The following is a 20281-nucleotide window of genomic DNA, read 5'->3' on the forward strand; positions in this document are numbered from 1 at the left end:
TGGACCCGACAAAAAGCTGGAATTCGTCCGAGTTTCTTTATTGTGTCAAATCAACTCAGGTACTCTGAAAAGCCCGTTTATCGGGCAGCAATATATATACACATTATCCCGGAGCGTTTGCCCGGGAAAGGCGAGAGGGGGCGTGCCCGGGCGTCCTGGACGAGGCCTGGCAAGTCGAGAGCGGGCATGCCCGGGCGCCCTGGGCGAGCCCGGCATGGTGATCGCTCCGCGTCCTCGGTAGGTGCAAGGCGATTGTGTATACCCAGCGGTAGCCGCTACAATTTCATGATTGGATTTTCAGCTTTCTATTTCAGAAAATTACAATTCGTAAAGCACCACTTTCCAGGAATACGTCTGCTATGAGAGAAAACATCCCACGTTACAGCACAAGTAGTGAGTCTTCCAGCCAAGATAAAATACCAGCCTCTGACAGCAGTACCCACCAAGAACACTCCTATGCCAGAATGGAGTCTCCGAGGAAGCTGAACCGTAAGCTTAATCATGTGACTGTGCAGCTGGAAAATTGCAGGAAAAAAACTGGAAAGAGAGCAGCAGAAATCAGGACGCCTGAAATGCAAAGTGACGAACTTGGGCTCACTTGTAGCTTCCTTGCAAGAAAAGAACCTGATGTCAGCAAAATGTTGTTCGAGGCAACTTTCAGTGGAGTCTCTTAAGAAGTCCTGAAGATAATTCAAAAACGCAAGAACAAGAAACACTCCGGTACCTATCCTCAAGAACTGAAAGAATTTACCATTATACTGCAGTTCTACTCGGCATAGGCATATGGCTATGTGAGAAAGACATTTAACATGGTCTTGCCCCATCCTCATCAAATCAGGTCGTGGCACAGTGGCCTAAATGGAGATCCTGGCTTCACAAAATCAGCAAGTGTTGCCCTTCAAGCACAGGACAAGGACAACAAAACTAAGGGGAAGGAGACTGTTTGTGCTGTCATGCTTGATGAGATGGCAATTCGTAAGTATGCAATTCGTAAAATTCGTAAAATGGCAATTGGCAATTCGTAAAAGATGGCAATTCGTAAAAGAGTATGCAAATGGAAGATTTAATGGGTACGCTGATGTTGGCAGTGGAACACATGATGATTGAACACCAGTTGCCAAAGACGCGCTTGTGCTCATGGCTGTCAGTCAATGAATCTTGGAAAAATTCATTTGCATATTTCTTGAAATACGGCTTGGCTGGGGCGGAGCGTGCAAATGATATCGTTGAATGCTTCGACAAATTGCACAATGCAGGGGTAAGGGCAGTGTCTCTGACGTATGATGGACCTTCGTGCCACTTAAAAATGATGCGTTTTCTAGGTGCAAACATGGAAATTGATGGCTTGTACCCATCCTTCACAGAGGATGGTGACCCTCGCAAAGGGTCCATGTGTTACTTCACAGAAACCCTCGCAGAGGGTCCATGTGTTACGAGATGTCTGTCGCATGTTGAAACTCATACGCAATTTGTTCGCTGACGGTGGGGTGTTCAGAACAAGTGAGGGCAATACCTTAAAGTGGCAGTACATAGAAGAACTTAATAGGCTTCAAGAGGCAGAAGGGCAGAGATTTGGAAACGAACTGAAAAATGCACTCGTACAATGGAAAAAAAACAAAAAATGAAGGTCAATCTTGCAGCGCAGGTGTTCAGTGCCACTGTGGCAGACACCTTGGAGTATTGCTGCACAGGACTTAAGCTTCCACCCTTGAAGGGCTGTGAGACAACAGTTGAGTACCTTGGGCATGCTGACAGTGCATTTGATGTTCTGACCAGTCGCAGTCCTCTTGGAAAAGGATTCAAGGCCCCAATAATGAAAACTAACAAGGACAGGTTCTGTAAGATACTGCAAAGAGTCATGAAATTCCTCTTGGATTTGAAAGATGGAAACTGGTACACGAATGCATTTGGGTCCCAGGAAAACTGGAGTCATTGGATTTGGAGCAAGCATCGCCAGTATGTTAAAGTTGTTTTTGGAACTTGTGGATGCTCTTAATGCGCCACTGACGTACCTCTTGACATACAAGCCTAGTCAGGATCATATTGAACTCTTCTTTGCAGCAGTTAGATCACGAGGTGGGTTCAACAACAACCCCACGACTTTACAGTTCTAAGCATCATACAAATGTCTTCTAATGAGACATGCTGTCAAGAGTGAAACCGGAAATTGTTCGCTGATGGACAACACCAGAATCCTTCACATCACACAATCAACCGTCAGCATTGCTCAGAAACACGACCTCTTGAGTAGACCACCCCTAGAACATGATCGTGACTACACCGATATACACAACTTTGAAGCAGTATCACAGTACTAAGATGCCGACATTAACTACATTGCTGGCTTTTGGATCAGGGGGGCTCCCAGAGGATCAGGGGGGCTCCCACAGCAGGCCCCCAAAATCAGCAGATGTCTGAACTACAACTTCAAGAGACAACCAACAGCCCACCCTGGGCTATTAATTCGAAGATCAGTATGATACTGCAAGTGTTGTAGCTGAATCTAATAAGCAATATACTTCACTTCAATAAAATCAATTTATTTATAAACAAAATAAAGCACAATGTATTGCTTCACGTCCTGACCAACTTTGACTTTCCCCTTGAGTGGTTTGACTATTTCAAAACTGCTGGATATTTTGTTACTGCAAGAGCAGTATTTCACATTTTGTATTGTTGATTTTTCATTTAGTAATTTTCTTCAAGCATGAGCAAACTATTAAAAATATTTCATTTTCAAGAGAAAACTTTGTTGTGTGTGCTCGTTTTGTATGTTTCCTTAATTGAACATTATATGGTTTGGATTCCTTAATTGAATATTATAAAGGATGTATAGTTCATATGAGAATAGATAAATGGGGGTATGATATTGTTACGTTTGTGGGGAGTAGGTGATGACATACCATAGTGGAGCTAGGACTGTATAGGGTGGCATGAACCACATGCGAGTAGGAAGCCCTTCTCGATGTATTTAAATAGAAAAGCTGTGAGCTTAAGATTTTTTTTTTTTTTTTTTGTGTATACAAGATCGAGGCTCGTGAAAGAGCTAAGATGAAATTTACGTATCTTCATGCAGGGGGTGGAGCGTGTGTTAACTAGGTAGGGTTAAGATTAGTTTCTCCCAGTATATGATTGCCTCCTGTGATTTTCCCTATGTTTTTACAATTATAATGAACCGGCCATAAAAACGCTCCATTAAACCACAATTGGCGGCATAAATTGCGACAGAAACCCGAGCATTCCATAGCAAGGCCGAACGTTTACAAACGACAAGTAAACCATGCCGCACCAACCGACTAAGGAACAAGGCCACATCCCCAGAGTGGGTCGAGGGGCGTGGAAACTACCGTAACCGGCAGACCACGCCCCGAGCTTCGTTATTGGTTGGGACCCACATTGGAGCGATTGAGAGGAACTGAGGGATTGGTTGGGGTGACGTCAGAGCGAAGGTTCGAACTGTCGAAAAGAAGAAGGGTCTCTTTGTCTCGCTCTCTCTTTCTCTCTCGTACTGGCGTCATAGCGGGCGACTGCTTTTGTCTCTGGCTCTCGGCTGCGGCTGGCTTGTGTGCGCTTTCTGGGGAGGACAGTTCGGAACTGAGAGAACCTTTGCAACATTGGAGGGGGTGTTGTTGACGGTGGTGCTCTGCATAGACGGAGGAGGTCGCGAGCAGACCAAAGGAGGCTGTCCTGTCTGTTTTCCTCACGCCGGTGGCTGGCTTGTTTGCATGGTGTTGGGTTTCGGATAAAACCCCGTGGCTTTCTTCCGTGCAGGTAAGCACTTTGGTCCCATCCCGCGCACGCCAAAACGTACCGCCAATTTTCGGCTTGTTCGCCTCAGTGTAAAGACCGACCCGGCTATCCGTTCAAGGCTGGTTTTCATCAGCTGCGGACTTGACGATATGCATGATTTAGGATTATAATTTATTTATTTATTATAATTGGTCATTTGCAATAAACTTTATAAATTCCTACACTATTTAAATCAGCCTCGTAAGTAAGAATATTACTCGTTTGGCAGGTATAACAATATGTGTGGAAGCCCAATTAACAAGCAACAAATACATGATTTCAAGAATAGAAAATTATATGACAGTTTCGTGATAGTTTACATGACAAAGAAGGAAGGAAATTACATAAAAATACAAAGTCAGGGAATACAAACCAATTTAACAACCTGTTACCATATTAATGTCATACATTTCTGAAATCGAAATATTTTCTGGTACATAAATGGCAGGAAGAAGGATTAAGCTTTAAGAAAATTATAATTTTTGTATTCAAGGATACTTACAAGAAAAGGGTGCTAGATATTACATTCCTTATGAATTCGAACATAGACACAGGGAATTTTTAATTAAAAAATGGCCATACTCTGACTGATATTGATAAATCCACAAATGCAGATTTGATTCAAACATTGGATAAAAATGAGCTTCTAAGAGTGATGAAATATAAAAGTCTTTTAGAAATTAATAACAAATCATATTGCTTCCTGTTATGAGAAAAATAATTATGGATACAAGAATATCACACAATCCAGATTAATATACGTTTGAAATCCTGTGGTGGGATGACTCAAGGGATGCTGAGGATGAAGAAGTTAAAAAGGGAGGAAAGAGAGTGGGGGAAAAAAGAGGGGTCGAATAAAAATATGGAAATCGGTGAGATTAAAAAGAGAGGTGATGGATTAGAGAAAATAAACCAGCAAACTAATCTCAATGAGGAGGAAAAGAAAGAATTAACAAGTCGAATAAAATTCATAGTTTTGAGAATGACTTCAATGATGTTGAGGATATATAAACGAGAAAGGGGATATGTTTTGTATGTGGCACAAAAAAGAGTCAATTAATCTCCAAACATAAACATGGGAGAGATATACAACAGTTTTTATCAGGAAGTAGATTTACAACAGCTGGGATAAGAATTACATCTGCCGGGGTATTCTTTCTGTGGTCCGGGAATAAACTTGGATAAAAGATTAGATGAATGTGGGAATCCTAAACCTTGGAGCAAACCAAAAAATAGGGTTGATTAAGTTTGTATGAATGATCGTTTAAGGCCATTTTCCCCGCTAGAGCGGGGGTTAGCCTTGCGGGCCCCATGACAATCATGGTTCCCTGTTTGAGGCAATGTTTTTATGGCCGGATGCCCTTCCTGGCGCCAAATCTTCCTGATGCCCTTCCAAGAGTTGATTAAGTTTGTATGAAACACGATATTGATTATGATAATAGCATGATGTTGGATGAGAAACATGAGAAATGCTGCATAATTTGGCTTTGATACGAAATCCAACACCAAGAAAAAAGGTGGATAAATGAAGATAAATGTGAGTCATTTATCATGAAGAAGATAAATGTGAGGTTCATCATGAAGAGACTTGGGTCGTCCTAAACAAGTTTAAGCTCTAATGATGTCATTAAGACTGAAGAACATTTACCCAATAAGCTTTTAGGTAATGAATTACGTAAACGAACAATCCCAAAGTTTAAAAGAAGGAAGGTTGTTGTTGTGTTGCCCTAGTCAGTTCTGGTTGAACAGACCAGTTGCACAGAGATAGCCGATTTATCGCACCGGAGCGACCCAGAGATTCCTCACATCCAAGACGTTGTGCTCTTGCCTACGTGAAGCCAGGACCGTGCAGTCTTCCATGAAATGTCTTATTGTGTGTGGTGCGGCCTGGCAGTGGTTGCAGGTGTCGTCAGTGGTGTCATCGAGTGTATTGTCATGTCCGTGCTGATAAAGACCGGTCTCGGACAAATGACCGATCGAGCTTACCACCGAGGCGTTCAGTCAACTATAGCGGATCTTCTTTATATGCGCGAGGAGTAGTGGAGGGTAGCGAAGCTTACCTGGACAGACGGGCGCGAAGCGGGTTTTCCAAACCACCAACAATTAAACAAGACAGGGCAAGGAATTAAAATGCTACAATACCGGGTTTAATAAAAACAATGCCAAGGACAAGTAAATGTGTGGTAATACTAAAATCCTAAATGGAACGCCCCCATACGGACTCGTAAAACAGCACACGGGGATAAATAAATGAATGAATGAATGCGTGGTGTTTGGAAGGTTAGTGGGTACTCAGCCCTGGTCCCCTTGACAGTCTGGGATCGTCACTGGTACCCGTGTCCCTGCGCGGGAAACACGCCTTGGCACGAAGCCACATTCACCGCCACGCCGACGCAAGTGAACAGGCCCGAGCTCCATCTTCGTCCCACGCTCCACAAAGCACCGAGGCCTCTCAGGCACACACAGCCGTCACGAAGGCAGCACCAACGAACCAGGGAAAGGATGCGTCCGCTCCTCCACGCAGCCAGGACCAAGAGAAAGATGTGTCTGCTCGAAATGAATGTCCCAACGCAAGAGAGAGAAAATGGCAATGCATCCGCCTACTATCACATCCACGAAGCCAGGGCCAGAAAATGTCGGGACAAGTCCTTTTTACCGACGTCATCTGATGACGTCCGCGTGTGCTCCAATCAAAGAGTCCATCTCATAGCTCCATCGCCCAGACCAATTACCTCCTTTCGGGGAGGGGCCTCACGCCCCTGCTTGCTTGGTGTTGCGATGACTCGGCTGGCGGCGCCAGCGGTGGTGTTCCATGTCCGAATCCGGTCACTTTATTTGGTGTTATTAATTATGCGCCGATCACTTGGCTGCTCGTGTGTGTAGTGTAGTGTTATAAGGAACAAAGGAAAAATCACAGAGGTCATTTACATACAGGGGATTTACCCTTAATTCCTAAGCTACATAGCACAAGCGCCACCCTCCGTGTGGCCACACGTCACACTTAATCCGAACACACGGAGCTGACTTAAGTTACAGGTTTCTTCTTCTTCATGACAGTTGAAGCACACTACCTATACAATCCTATCTGGCCTGAAGCTATTTCATTGCCTACCCCCCATAAACGTAACAGTATCTTTGTCATGTAAAGGTTGTGGGTGGTGTCCATAGGGAAAGCGTGAAAGGTGAACATGATCAGACCTGTGGAGTAGTTTCTCTGTGTCATCGATGGGAGGGGGTTTTGTGCCTAATATACTGTTTAGACCCAGGTTGTTTATTGTGTTTTTGGTAATGTGGGTGTGGATGTGTTTTATGTGGTTTCCGTTGTTTGGTGGGGGGATATGTTATGAAGGATGTCACTGTGGTGTCTTTGTGGTGTCGTTTTAATGTGTCTCGGGGCCTGTGGGTGGTTGTACATGTTGTGGCATGAAGAAGAAAGGTTTATTCCAAAGCAGATTACGTATGGTCTGCTGACTTAATTGAACTTAATAATGATAGGGGATACAAGTATGGTTTAAGCGTCATTGATTTAAGGTTGAGATTTGTGTGGGTTGTTGCTTTGAAAAATAGAAAGGTAATCCTCTTATGCTAGATATCAAACAGATATTTTATCTGTCCTTGGGAATACGCCTCCTGTTTTAAGATTATAATGTTGCAGAAGGTCTTGTGTTCGACTGCCTTTAGAGAAGCAAGGTGGGAAGCGAGCAGAGCAGGGAGCCATATTCCATGGAGATTATATTCCATGCAGGAATGCCTTAGTTATACAGAGACTATCCAGGTGGTGACTAGCCTTTGATGCCAGTCTGATATGTTCGTCCCACGAAAGGTTATGTCAGATAGTGATTCCGAGGAGTTCCAGGACTGAACCTTTTCTGGTGGCTGTCCAGGTGGCAGATCTTTGTACAGAGAGAATTTGAGAGCGTATGATGTGGTAGCATTTAACACCATGTTCCAAGTAGCTGATCAGTTACATCAATCTTGTTCATGTTAGACCAAAAAGGGATTCCACAGCAGCTGGCCTTTCACAAGAGTGATATGTATGGGTTTACACAGGGTGGAGTCACCAGCAAAATTACAACGTTGGTTTTCAAGAGAATCAGATACATCATTGATATAGATCAATAATAATGTACGTCCTAATAAACTGCCTTGTGGAACCCTGTCCTGAAAGGAAAGATCCTAGAAAAGGACATTTTCATGCCACCCTCTGGTTTTACTTATAGAGAAAAATCAACATGTGAGAGGAAATCAACTACTACAACATATCTGAGGCAAGAAACCACCAAAGCTTCAGCATGGGAGTACATGTAACACACACTTGTACATTACAACCTCTCTCCTGTGGCCATGGACCTGAATAACAAAGAGTGGCAGACAAGGTGATGGTAAAACAAAGTTAAATTAAAGAAACCTGCCAGGATCTGAGAAAGAAATGTTGAGGTAATGGGATGAGGGGGGGGGGGAGGGAGGGAGTGGGGGTGTGGCAGGGGGAGAGTGTGACTCTACTTAGACTGTACCGGACTGGTGCTTTCTGAACGACTCAGACTCCACTCCGGCTCTCTGGTATGCCTGGGTATCCCTCAGCAGCCTTCTTTCATGGTATTGAAGGAACTGCGCTCCAACGCGAGTCGAAAGAATTGACGCGACCAAAGACGGAATTCGTCCGAGTTGCTTTATTGAAACAAAACAGCTCAGGTATTCTGACCAGCCCGTTTTTCGGGCAACAATATATATACACATTTATGTCGGGAAGTTTGCCCGGCAAAAGCTATACCGGGCATGCCCGGGTATCAAGGGCGAGCCTTGGAAAGGCGAGTCTGGACCTGCCCGGGCGTGTTTGGCTGCGGCCTGGCAAGTCGAGGCTGGGCGTGCCTGGGCGCTCTGGGCGAGCACTGGAAAGGCGATAGCGGGCATGCCCGGACGCTCTGGGCGAGCACTGGAAAGGCGATAGCGGGCATGCCCGGACGCTCTGGGCGTGCCCTGGAAAGGCGATAGCGGGCATGCCCGGACGCTCTGGGCGAGCCCTGGAAAGGCGATAGCGGGCATGCCCGGACGCTCTGGGCGAGCCCTGGAAAGGCGAGAGCGGGCATGCCCGGGAAAGACGAGACCGGGCGTGCCCGGGAGGTTCGGGCGTGCCCGGGAACAGTGAGTCCGGGCATGCCCGGGAGAGGCGCGTCTGGCCGTGTTCTGGCCGGTGCAAGGCGATTATGTACATCCAGCGGTAACCGCTACAGTATCACACAATGCCTGTGGGCCATGCCCCTTGGCAGTGATCAACACCTTTTGCGGTATTACCACAGGTGAAAAGGAGTTGGAAGGATAATATAAATATAATGGCGGAGGGGATTGAGCAAAAATGCAGGGCCATGAGAAACGTGGCCACTGCGCTAAATACAACTTAAAACATTGTCCACATATCCTCTTCCACAAGAGTTTGTATGCCAATGTATCAGCTGGTCATCTACGGTATTCTGCCATGCGAGTGACCCAAACCATGATACAGTCAGTCTTGTTGGATTAGAGTTCACATCACAGCACACATTTTCCTGGGTGTTTGACACATATCCTTGGCTTCATGTCCAACATATTCTCAATCCTAGTTCTAATGAGAACGTTGAGATGCTAAGCGTTGCAGAGGCAAGCTATGTGATCACTATGACTGGATGTTAGATAAAGTCCTGTCCGTTGTCCCGGAGAGACTCGATACTTGTGATGAAGCAGCATGTGAGAATAATGGCGATGAACTGTGGGGAGACAGGCAAACATGGACACGCTTTCATGAGTCATTGAATACGAGCTTACCCATCCCCAGTGACAAAAAAGTTTAAGTTAATCTATCAATTTTAATTATTTGATGGACTGTTAAAAGGTTAATTGTGTTTCACTCTTGGTTTTACACAAAGCCAAAGCTCTGAGCTACTTAAACCACACACCGCAAAACGTTGGTGCAACATCGGGCAGCAGAGGTTGGATTTGTCTAAAAAGAGGAAAAAAATATTGGTTCACGAGTTATCAAGTGACCACTATATTCGTCATGTGTGTGCGTCTGTCTGTGTGCATGTCTGTGTGTCTGTCTGTCCGCAGCATAACTACCCGATGATATCATCTGATCTTGATGAAACTTGGGTGGGAGGTTGATATCATGATCTAGTTGTGTCCTGCCTAGAGTGGGCGTATTGCGCCCATTGTGGGCGGAGCCACGCCCGAAAAAGATGTATTTTTAGGGGGTAATCGATTTCAAGCTACATCTTCTCCGAGGGGTTTGGTGGAATCTGACAGGGCTTTCGATATTTGGTTAGGCCAATGTCATGTGTCTAGCTCCACGGAGCTCGATTTTTCATTTTCGCCCCAAGGTCAAGGTCACAAAATTTAGAAAAGTCGATTTTTGATGGTTTTATTACATTGTTTGCTTCCTGGTAGGGTTAAATGCCGTACATGATCTTACATTATCACATACATAATGAAATACAAGTTTTCCAACAAATTTCAGAATCCTCGAACTTTGACCTTTGAAGGTCACAAAGGTCAAATTTTCAAAGTTATCGGAATCGAACCGAATTTTCGGTATTGTGTAGCTAACTAGTCTCATAACAGATAACACATTCCTATTTATATATTTTCAATGTCGGTTTTGACCTTTGTCATCGAATACCGCTCGCACGTGAACCATCGTCATCTCCTGACTTGTCTATTTTAAATTATGTTACTCCGTGAAGGTCTGTGTTAAATCTACATTAATCCAGATGTTCATGTTGATTTTAAAGATTGCTGGAAGGGACAATAAAGTGACCGACTATATTTCATCAAGAAAGGTGAAATGAAAATGCAAAACAACCAATCAGCAGCTTTTCAAATGCAACAAGGGAAGCAGCCGCTGTAAATGGGAGACAGACGAACGCACGGTTCACAATATATATATATATATATAAGAATGAATATATATGTAATTTCACATTTGATTTTGAAGTTACTATTCAATTGCCTCAGATTGCCAATTGCCTCGTCTTCTACCGACTCCTCTCTGGCCTTGCCCCCCCAGCCCTCTCTGGGCTCTGTCCCCCAAATATTCCTACAGGTCAGGTCGCACAAGATCTGCCTGCAACCCTCTTATGGTTAAACTGCCAAAATCAAGACTTTCTGCTCACCTTCACTCCTTCATTCCTCTTTTCTCCCACCTCTGGAACAAACTCCCTCACTCTCTTCAATCCCACTCCACCCTCCAGGTCTTTAAAACAGCTGTTCACCACCATCTCTTATCCTCCCCCATCCAAAACCTTGATCTTTTCTACCCCCGCTAATTTCGGTCCCCTTGTGTTTTATACCTCTCCCCCCCCCCCCCCCCCTTCCCACACCTCCTGCCCCCAAGCCCTCTCCCTCCCACACTTCTCCCTGCTCTCAAATGTTGTGGTTGTGTGCTTCCCCTTCTCTCCCCATCTTGTCTTCCGCTCCCTCTTTTTGTATATTTTGTTTGTCTGGTTGATTTGTTTGTGAAATAAATGTTAGCTCTTTCACGAGCCTCGATTCAGTATACAAAAAACAAACAAAACAAAAAAAAAAACATATGAAGTTATTAAAAAAGAACAAACATGAACATTTCACTGCCAATCAACACTGTATACATTAGTCGAACGTATCAAATTACCCTGACAATTAAAAACACAGCAACACCCTGAAAATGTCACCTGCAATTCCTTCTCCCATACACACGTATGGGAGCGTTCTGTTTTGGGCAAACCATATTTCTAAATTGGCCTCCAAAACCTGCTACCGCTTGGGCATTTTCCGACATGCAAAGTCTTTCCTTGTACAGCTGAGCTTTTATTTGCTTACTCTGAAGCCTGATGGAATACTGCTCTCCCTTCTGGGCTGGTGGCCCAGCCTCACACCTTGCTCAGCTTGACACTGTGGAAACCAAGGCCTTCAAAATAATTGGAATCTCCCGCAAATAAGCTGAGTCTATGGGCCTATCAGTTTCACATTGGAGACAGGCAGGTGGTCTCGCTGTCTTCTGTCGCTTCCTTTCTGGTCTTGCACCCTCTGCCCTTTCAATGCTCTGTCCGGCCCACCTTCCCCCAAATTCTGCAGGGTGTACACGGTCAATCAACAACCCTTTTTTTCCTGTTGAAACCCTCAAAATTCAGCCTGTCTGCTCACCTTCACTCATTAGTTCCTCTTGTCTTTCTACCTGTGGAACCAGGTTCCTCAGTCTCTTCAATTTCATTCTTCCCTCCAGGTTCTTGAAAACAGCTGTTCACCACCCTCTCATGTCATCCCTTATCCCCAACCATGATCTTTTCTACCTCCCATCAATCCTCCTTAATCGTACCTCTTTCCAGATTTCCAGTTTTCCTTGCATTTTTGTGATTGAGAGTTTGTGGCTGTATCCATCTTGTTCATCCCATGTGTCCTCCCCTTGCTCTCATTCTTCCCCATGTCCCTTCTTTTTCCAAGTCTCCCTATATTTTGTCGCTCAACCATGCTGTTCATGCGTCCCCCACCCCTCTTCCTTCCATTCTTTCCATTCTCTTCCATCCTGGTCCATTCTGTGTTTTAGCTCCTCCACGAGACTCGAGTCTGTATGCAAAAAAGGCCTCGACTTGATGTCTGAATCTCCTGGTGATGATCATCAACCAAGACCTTTCTCAGGCTGACATTTCAAAGCTTGCCAGCACAGCCAGACTAAGTCTGATCCATCATTAGGATTCCTCAGCCTGACCCCATGACATGCAAAGCAATTTGAAAAGCAATGCCATATGGAATACATCGGTCCAGAACTATTGCCTCCACCATCCCCCACCGACTCCCCACCTTCATAATGATGCAATAACAGAATTTGAGAGTCCCCACTTTTAATAAAGGTACTTGCTCTTTGTTTGTTTTTTACGAACAATTCATGCCAAATAATTTGCCTATTGGTAGTGTCCCCTCTATCTAATGGATAACCAAGTGTAGGTGAACGGTTTGCTGTGCATTGTTGTTCAATCCAATCTAGCATTACTCCATAGCATTGTGCTGTTATGGATGGCTGCTACAGTTTTACATTCTTTCACAAAAAACATGACTTTCATTTCTTCAAAGCATCAGTGTATTTTTGCAAAATACAATAATATTTGTATATGCTTTACATATGCCCTACAAAACTCACAAAGATAACAACAACCGTTTTTTATTATGGCCAACAAAGGATCTCTCGAATCTCTATTGTAAACCTTTTCTGATTCCTCTACCTGTACCTGAATGAGCGCCACAGAGAGGACCAAGCCGGCTAGAAGGGTCAGCTTTTTGCGGGCCTCGTCTTCAACCTTGCCAGTGCAGCCAGCAGTATAAATGTGTTTAACAATGTCAAAGTATGTCTTCTTCAGCATACCTGAGCCACACAAAGTGTTCACAACCTTTAGAGGAAGCAGAACGGAGAGAGCACAGTGGTTGGATGGATTAGCATAGCAATGCATACTTTGTCACGGCTTCACTGCAAGTTGTGCATCTTTTTTTTGTTGTTGTGTTTTACCCCTGTGTCTACTCGAAGGCAGCAGGAATAGGGAACGCCACATGCTTCGAAGGACCTGCTGTTCTTTGTGCAGGCAAAGTATTCATTATTGAGCCAGTCCCTGTAACTCACACCACCACAGCACTCAAACTGCTCGTCGCACACGTTCGGATGGGTCGGGGAGGAAATGAGGGGACAGTGTCATGATATATAAAATTATCATGATGAAGGAGGATTGAAGAAGACAAATAAGATACAGAAAGATAAACATTTTACCGTAGTGCGAAGCCATGGTCTAACTACCTTGCTTCATGGTACTGTGACCCCCAGAATACATTAGTTTGGTAATTTTGTTCTAATGTTTGTAATTATTCTGAGAAAAGGAAATTAAATGGCTCTTCATATCACTAGATCCTCTAGGAATATTGAGACCCTCGCCATTTTGTTACAGTGGCGGGATTTTAACCACACCGACAAACTGCCAGGATGAAGATGGAGGACAGGTTTCAGGCGCAGAAAGCATGAGCCTTACAAAAGAGACTTACGAGGCCTCCGGAACTATGCGGAGAAAACAAAATGGTGGCGTTTTGTTTTTGAAGCCCCTCCCTCACGGGTGAAGCCCCTCCCTCAGTGGGTGAAGCCCCTCCCTCAGCGTGTGAAGCCCCTCCCTCAACGCGTGAAGCCCCTCCCTCAACGGGTGAAACCCCTTCCTGAAGGACGGACAGACAGACGAAGAGATTATTATAGTGCAGATTTCCCATTTCTCCCACAATTTCCGTAAACAATATTATGTACCCAGAATTTCAGAATATTTGACTCTCAACTTCCCTGTTCTCCCCCATACACTTTCATACATGATACATTTCCTTCCCTTTCCATTACTCCTATTCTCTCAAACTCTCAAATGCAAATCTCCTTCTTTCATGTCCTGTGGCCTTGTTAAATTCCATTGTTAGCTCACCTGGAACGAAGTTCAGAGGAGCTTATGCGATGGCGCGTCGTCCGTCAGTCCGTCCATCAGTCCGTCCGTCAGTCCGTTTGTAAACATTTGAGAACTTCTTCTCCGAAACCGCTGATGGGATTGCGACCAAATTTGGCAGAAATGATATTTGTTGTGTTGTAACTAAAGTTTATTCACGGCATTTTAAAAATCGTGGTCAAAGGGGTTTACCATGGGTCAAAGTGGGTCCAGGTTTGACCCCCCAAAATAGATATTTGCTTTCTTTTCTGAAACTACACACACTATTTCGATGAAACTTAACCACAACCTTCACCACCCGTGATGTACCAACGTTTGTTCACGGCATTAAAAAAATCGGGGTCTAAGGTGGTCTATGGGGAGGAGGGCTTGCCCCCCAAAAGAGGTATTTGCTTTTTTCTCAGAACCTACACACACAATTTTGATGAAACTTCACCACAATCCTCACCATCCGTGATGTACCAATGTTCAAGGCACTGGAAAAATTGGAGTGTGAGGAAGTACACGGGGAGGGGGGGAGGGGGAGGGAGGGGAGGTTGCCCGCCAAAATAGGTATTTTTTTGGTTTTTGTTTAAAGTCCTATGATTATGTTCGTATGATTCTATGTGCTGCCCTGTCTTCTAGCAACCATTGAAATTGGTTTTGAATACCCTTAGTCAGAACAGTATACTCTTTATTATACCACGTGAGCGCCAGGGGTGTTGCCCCGATGTTTTGATATTTTAGTCCCACTCACCTCTGAAACACTTCCTTAAGTATACAATAAGTAAATGTCCCTCTTATGTAATTCATAAAATAGCAATTCATCTGAATTGATTCAAGTTGTGAATGGTGAGATGCATTATGACATTCAATAATCATTGTTCCCACATCATAGTTGTGGTTACCTGGAGCCTAAATTGCAGAGCGATACCCCCTACAGAGCTTCCCACAAAAGTCTGAAATGTAGTGAGATGTTAGTGCACAATTTTTTAATTTTTTTAAAAAAATTTTTGTATACTGAATCGAGGCTCGTGAAAGAGCTAACATTTATTTCACAAACAAATCAACCAGACGAACAAGATATATAAAAAGAGGGAGCGGAAGACAAGATGGGGAGAGAAGGGGAAGCACACAAACATAACATTTGAGAGCAGGGAGATGTGTGGGAGGGAGAGGGCTTGGGGGGAGGAGGCGTGGGAAGGGGGGGGGGGATGGGAGAAGTATAAAACACAAGGACACGAAAGGACTTCCAGGACAGAAGTTGGTATTTCAAAAAAGTGGATTTGGGGTGAAATTAGCGGGGGTAGAAAAGATCAAGGTTTTGGATGGGGGAAGATAAGAGATGGTGGTGAACAGCTGTTTTAAAGACCTGGAGGGTGGAGTGGGATTGAAGACAGTGAGGGAGTTTGTTCCAGAGATGGGAGAAAAGAGGAATGAAGGAGTGAAGGTGAGCAGAGAGTCTTGATTTTGGCAGTTTAACCATAAGAGGGTTGCAGGCAGATCTTGTGCGACCTGTGGGAATATTTTGGGGACAGAGCCCAGAGAGAGCTGGGGGGGGGGGGCAAGGCCAGAGAGGAGTCGGTAGAAGAGGGAAAGACCACCAACCTGCCTGCGGTGAGTGAGTGAAAGGCCCTTGGAGTTAGCTTCATCGCGGGAGATTCCAATGATTCTGAACGCTTTGGTTTCAACAGCGTGAGGACGAGCTAGGTGTGAGGCAGGAGCACCAGCCCAGAGGTGAGAGCAGTATTCCATTGAGCTGCGGATGAAAGCCTTGTATGTGGTGAGGAGCTCAGGTGTGCCAAGGAAGGACTTCGCACGACGGAGGATGCCCAGTCGGCGACTGGCTTTGGAGGCTAGATTTGAAATGTGGTTTTCCCAGGAAATATTATGGCAGATAGTGAGACCCAAAAGCTTGAGTGACAGAACTTCTTGGAGAGGATTATTCAAAAAGTGGATGGGAGGGTTGTCCAGTCAGTCTTTTCGGAGAGACATCGTAAGAGTGTGAGATTTGTCAGGATTGAAAGACATGTTTCACTTGTTTGCCCATTCTGTGATTTTGTCCAGGTCTGCAGAGAGTGAGGAGGCTGCAGACTGCCGATCTGAGGGATGAGGAATGGAGCGACAGAGAGTAGAATCATCAGCAAAGAGATAGAGAGGATTTTCAAGAGAGTCAGAGAGATCATTGATGAAGACCAGAAAAAGCACAGGGCCCAGAACACTGCCTTGGGGAACTCCAGCCTGAACAGGAAGAGGAGATGATAGAAACCCATTCAGGGCCACACGTTGACTACAACTAGAGAGGAAGTCCGCCAGCCATGCATGGAGATTTCCATGGATACCAAAGGAGGAGGGTTTGGTGAGCAGAGCGGGGTGCCAGACCGTATCGAAGGCACGTGATATGTCAAGGGAGACAGCTCTAATTTCCTGTTTGGCATTGAGGACCTCCATCCATTGTTGAGAAAGCAGAAGCAGCATGTCCAGAGTAGAGTGACCAGGTCTGAAACCAAATTGATGATCAGAGATCAAGCCATTGGAGAAGAGGAAAGATTTCATATCTGAAGCAATGATGGATTCCATGACTTTGCTGATAATGGGGAGAAGGCTGATTGGTCTGTAGTTGCTAGGATCTGTTTTTGCACATTTTTTGTGCAAAGCGGTGATGTTGGCTGATTTCCAAGCAGATGGAAGATGACCTTGAGCAAAAGAGAGGGTGAAGAGAGAGGGAGTGAAAGAGCGGAAGAACAGGATTTTAGGACCCGTGGGCTGATGCCATCAGGCCCAGTTGCAGAATCAGAGTCGAGGGTTGACAGAAACTTTTCCACCTTGTCAGGAGGAAAGGACACAGAGTCCAGGAGCAGCTGGGTACGACTGGGTACGGTGGGTACAGAGAGGGATGGGTTTGGGACACAAGATTTAGAGGCAAACACAGAGTTGAGGCATTCAGCTTTTTCACGTGCGGAGTCAGCTGTGTAGCCGTTTGAGGTGAGGGAGGGGATATGGAGGGGGAACAAACACCAGAAACAGATTTGACCAGACGCCACCAGGATTTGGAAGAGGGAGACAGATAAGAGAGTTCGGGCTTGAGAACAGAGAGATATTGTTTCCTGGCTCTCCTGAGGGTGGACACACACTTGTTTCGGGCTTTGTGAAAGGAAATGAGATTTCCTTCCGGTGGATTTGCTTTCCAGGAGACGAAAGCAAGTTGTTTCTGGGCAACAGCCTCACCACAAGATTCCGTGTACCATGGACGGGAGGAAGGGTATGACAACTCAAGACGAGATGGGATGAATCTGTGCATGAGAGAGAGCAATTTACTTTGGAAGAATTCCCAGGATAAGTTGATGTCAGAGGCGGTAGAGATGGGAGACCAGTCCAGATGATTGATGGCTGCTTGAAGACCGTGCCAGTTGGCCTGAGTGAAATGCCAGACTCGTCGACGCTGAGGAGGCTCTCTGAGAATGGTCAGAGAGATGTCCACTTTAACAAGCACATGATCAGATGAGCCGATTGGAGCAGAAGAAGAGCAGCAGACATTTTCAGGGAAGTTTGTCATAACCAAGTCCAGAAGAGAAGATGCTCCGTTGACTGAGATCCGGGTCGGGAAATTGACAGATTGTGTCAGTCCCAGTGAGTCGCAGAAGTCCTTTGCTGAAGAGCCATGGCTGGTGAGAGAGGTACCCACACCCAGCCAACTGGCATGGTGACAATTGAAATCACCACATATGAGGAAGAGAGAGTTGGGATGGGTAGATAGAAGTTGGTCCATATTATCAGACAGCGAGATGTAGGTGGAGTCATCACTGTTTGGTGGAGAGTACAACACACACATGAACAAAAGGTGGGAGCGAAAGGGAAGCCGCAGCCAAAGGTATTCCTGGGGGTGAGGTGGAGAGAGGGCAGTGCAGGGCGAGTGAGGAAGAGAGTTTTTTTTTAATAAAGATAGCAACCCCACCTCCAGGACGAGGCTCGAGTCTATCATACCGGAGGAGGGAGTAACCTGGGAGAGATACCAAGGAATCAGAGATGTCATGAAGGAGGAAAGTTTCTTTTAAGCAGATCACGTCTGGTTTGTCAGAAGCAACCTGTATGGAGAGATCAGTCAAGTTTGAGCGAAGGCCCCGGATGTTTGAGGTCCATACCGTTAATGACGAGGAAGGGGGAGCATCGGATACAGAACAGGGGGGGGGGGGGGAGGGGTAGGGTAAGATGTGGAAGAGGAGGAAGAGGTCGGGAGAGCTGTTGAGGGTGTCAGATATTTCAGAATAGCTTGGAGAAAGGGAAGAATGGGGCGGACAAAAGGATTGATGGTGATTGGGTGAGGCACAGTGAGGTGTTATTTGAGGACGGGGAAGAGCGAGGCAGAAGGTTGGGGGAGATGAAGGTGAAAGTTGGAAGGGGGAAGATGCGGGGAGGACGCTTTGAGGAGGAGGGGTGAGAGGGGAGTCTAGGAGGGGAGGAGCGAGGGAGAGTTTCGGAGGGGAGGGGTGTGGGGGGAGTTTAGGAGGGAAGGGGAAAGGGGGGAGATTTGAAAGGGATGAGTGATGGGGAAGATTTGGAGGGGAGGGGCAAGGGGGAAGATTTGAAAGAGATGGGTGATGGGGAAGATTTGGATGGGAGGGGCAAGGGGGTAGATTTGGAGGGGAGGGGTGATGGGGAAGTTTTGGAGGGGAGGGGTGATGGGGAAGTTTTGGAGGGAAAGGGGGATGGGGAAGATTTGGATGGGAGGGGCAAGGGGGAAGATTTGAAAGGGATGGGTGATGGGGAAGATTTGGAGGGGAGGGGCAAGGGGGAATATTTGAAAGAGATGGGTGATAGGGAAGATTTGGAGGGGAGGGGCAAGGGGGTAGATTTGGAGGGGAGGGGTGATGGGGAAGTTTTGGGGGGGGGGGTGATGGGGAATATTTGAAAGAGATGGGTGATAGGGAAGATTTGGAGGGGAGGGGCAAGGGGGTAGATTTGGAGGGGAGGGGTGATGGGGCAGTCTCGGAGGGGAGGTGTGTGGGGGGAGTTTAGGAGGGAAGGGGGAAGATTTGAAAGGGATGGGTGATGGGGAAGATTTGGAGGGGAGGGGCAAGGGGGAATATTTGAAAGAGATGGGTGATGGGGAAGATTTGGAGGGGAGGGGCAAGGGGGTAGATTTGGAGGGGAGGGGTGATGGGGAAGTTTTGGAGGGAAGGGGTGATGGGGAAGATTTGGAGGGGAGGGGTGAGATTGGATTTTGAAAAGTGTACGATTCATGGGAAACGAACATTTATTGCAAAAAGAGTTTCTTGAGACCTTCGAGTCAAAAATACCTTTGAGGACGCTGAAGGAGGGGTGGAGTGCTGGAGAGGAGTTTAGGGAATGTATGAAAGAGGAACTGTAAGAGATGGAATTTTTTTTTGGAATGAATAGATTTGGTGAGTAAGTCGAAAGCATCCTTTTATAGAGGAAGAAGAAAAAGGTGTTATAATATATGACAGAATACAGTTCTTCAGGGGAAAGTTTAAACATTTTTAACAACGTGATCACATGATCACGAACAATGTGGTCGAAGAACGAACGAACAAATAAGAACAACGAATAAACGAATTAGAGCAGAGAAGGATTTTTTTTTTTTCTGAGTTGAGATTTTAAACAAGGAAGTATGGGGTGAAAGACTGGGACAAAAAACAGGGAACGAAAGTAATTGCAGCGCAATCGACGAACCGCTGAGAGAAAAACTAGGCCCCAAGGTTGGACACGGAAACCTACTACTACTAGGCCTCAGAATACGCGACACGAATTAACCGACGATTTTGTATGCAGGTACGAAAAATCAACACCGAGAATCTTACCAAAGACACACCACAAGTAACTGTACGATTTGATAACTGAAATTGCAAATAACATTTTAAGCAACACTTGGAAAGGGAAAACAGCATTTGCCTATATGCTCACCTCTTCCTGAAAGTAGTCAATGAGGTTCTGCAGATCTGGATCTTCTCTGTATAAAACAATAGCTTTTCCCACCATTTCACTCACCTGAGCCCGCACCTGATGCAACACATGGTCATCAACGGGTCAGT

The 20281-nt window shown here is 45.6% G+C and overlaps 1 protein-coding gene across 3 annotated transcripts in view; it reads right to left on the reverse strand.

Annotated features, from left to right (window-relative positions):
- Window positions 1–8723: 8723 nt before the first annotated feature.
- The window catches only part of TSPAN33 (tetraspanin 33), a 38445-nt gene continuing 26887 nt past the window's right edge, over window positions 8724–20281 (reverse strand). The window contains exons 5-8 of one of the 3 annotated variants that reach the window (XM_078766823.1): window positions 20154–20249; window positions 13295–13423; window positions 13020–13178; window positions 8724–9530 (exon numbers count right to left, since the gene is read on the reverse strand). In XM_078766823.1, the coding sequence (XP_078622949.1) occupies window positions 9453–9530; window positions 13020–13178; window positions 13295–13423; window positions 20154–20249 (462 nt within the window). In that variant the 3' untranslated portion in view covers window positions 8724–9452. The remainder of the gene's footprint in view (window positions 9531–13019; window positions 13179–13294; window positions 13424–20153; window positions 20250–20281) is intronic. The other 2 variants (XM_078766824.1, XR_013621107.1) reach the window with 2 other exon arrangements.

Source organism: Myxine glutinosa, chromosome 12 (genome assembly GCF_964187855.1).
Source record: "Myxine glutinosa chromosome 12, kmMyxGlut1.1, whole genome shotgun sequence".
Taxonomy (NCBI): Eukaryota; Metazoa; Chordata; class Myxini; order Myxiniformes; family Myxinidae; genus Myxine; species Myxine glutinosa.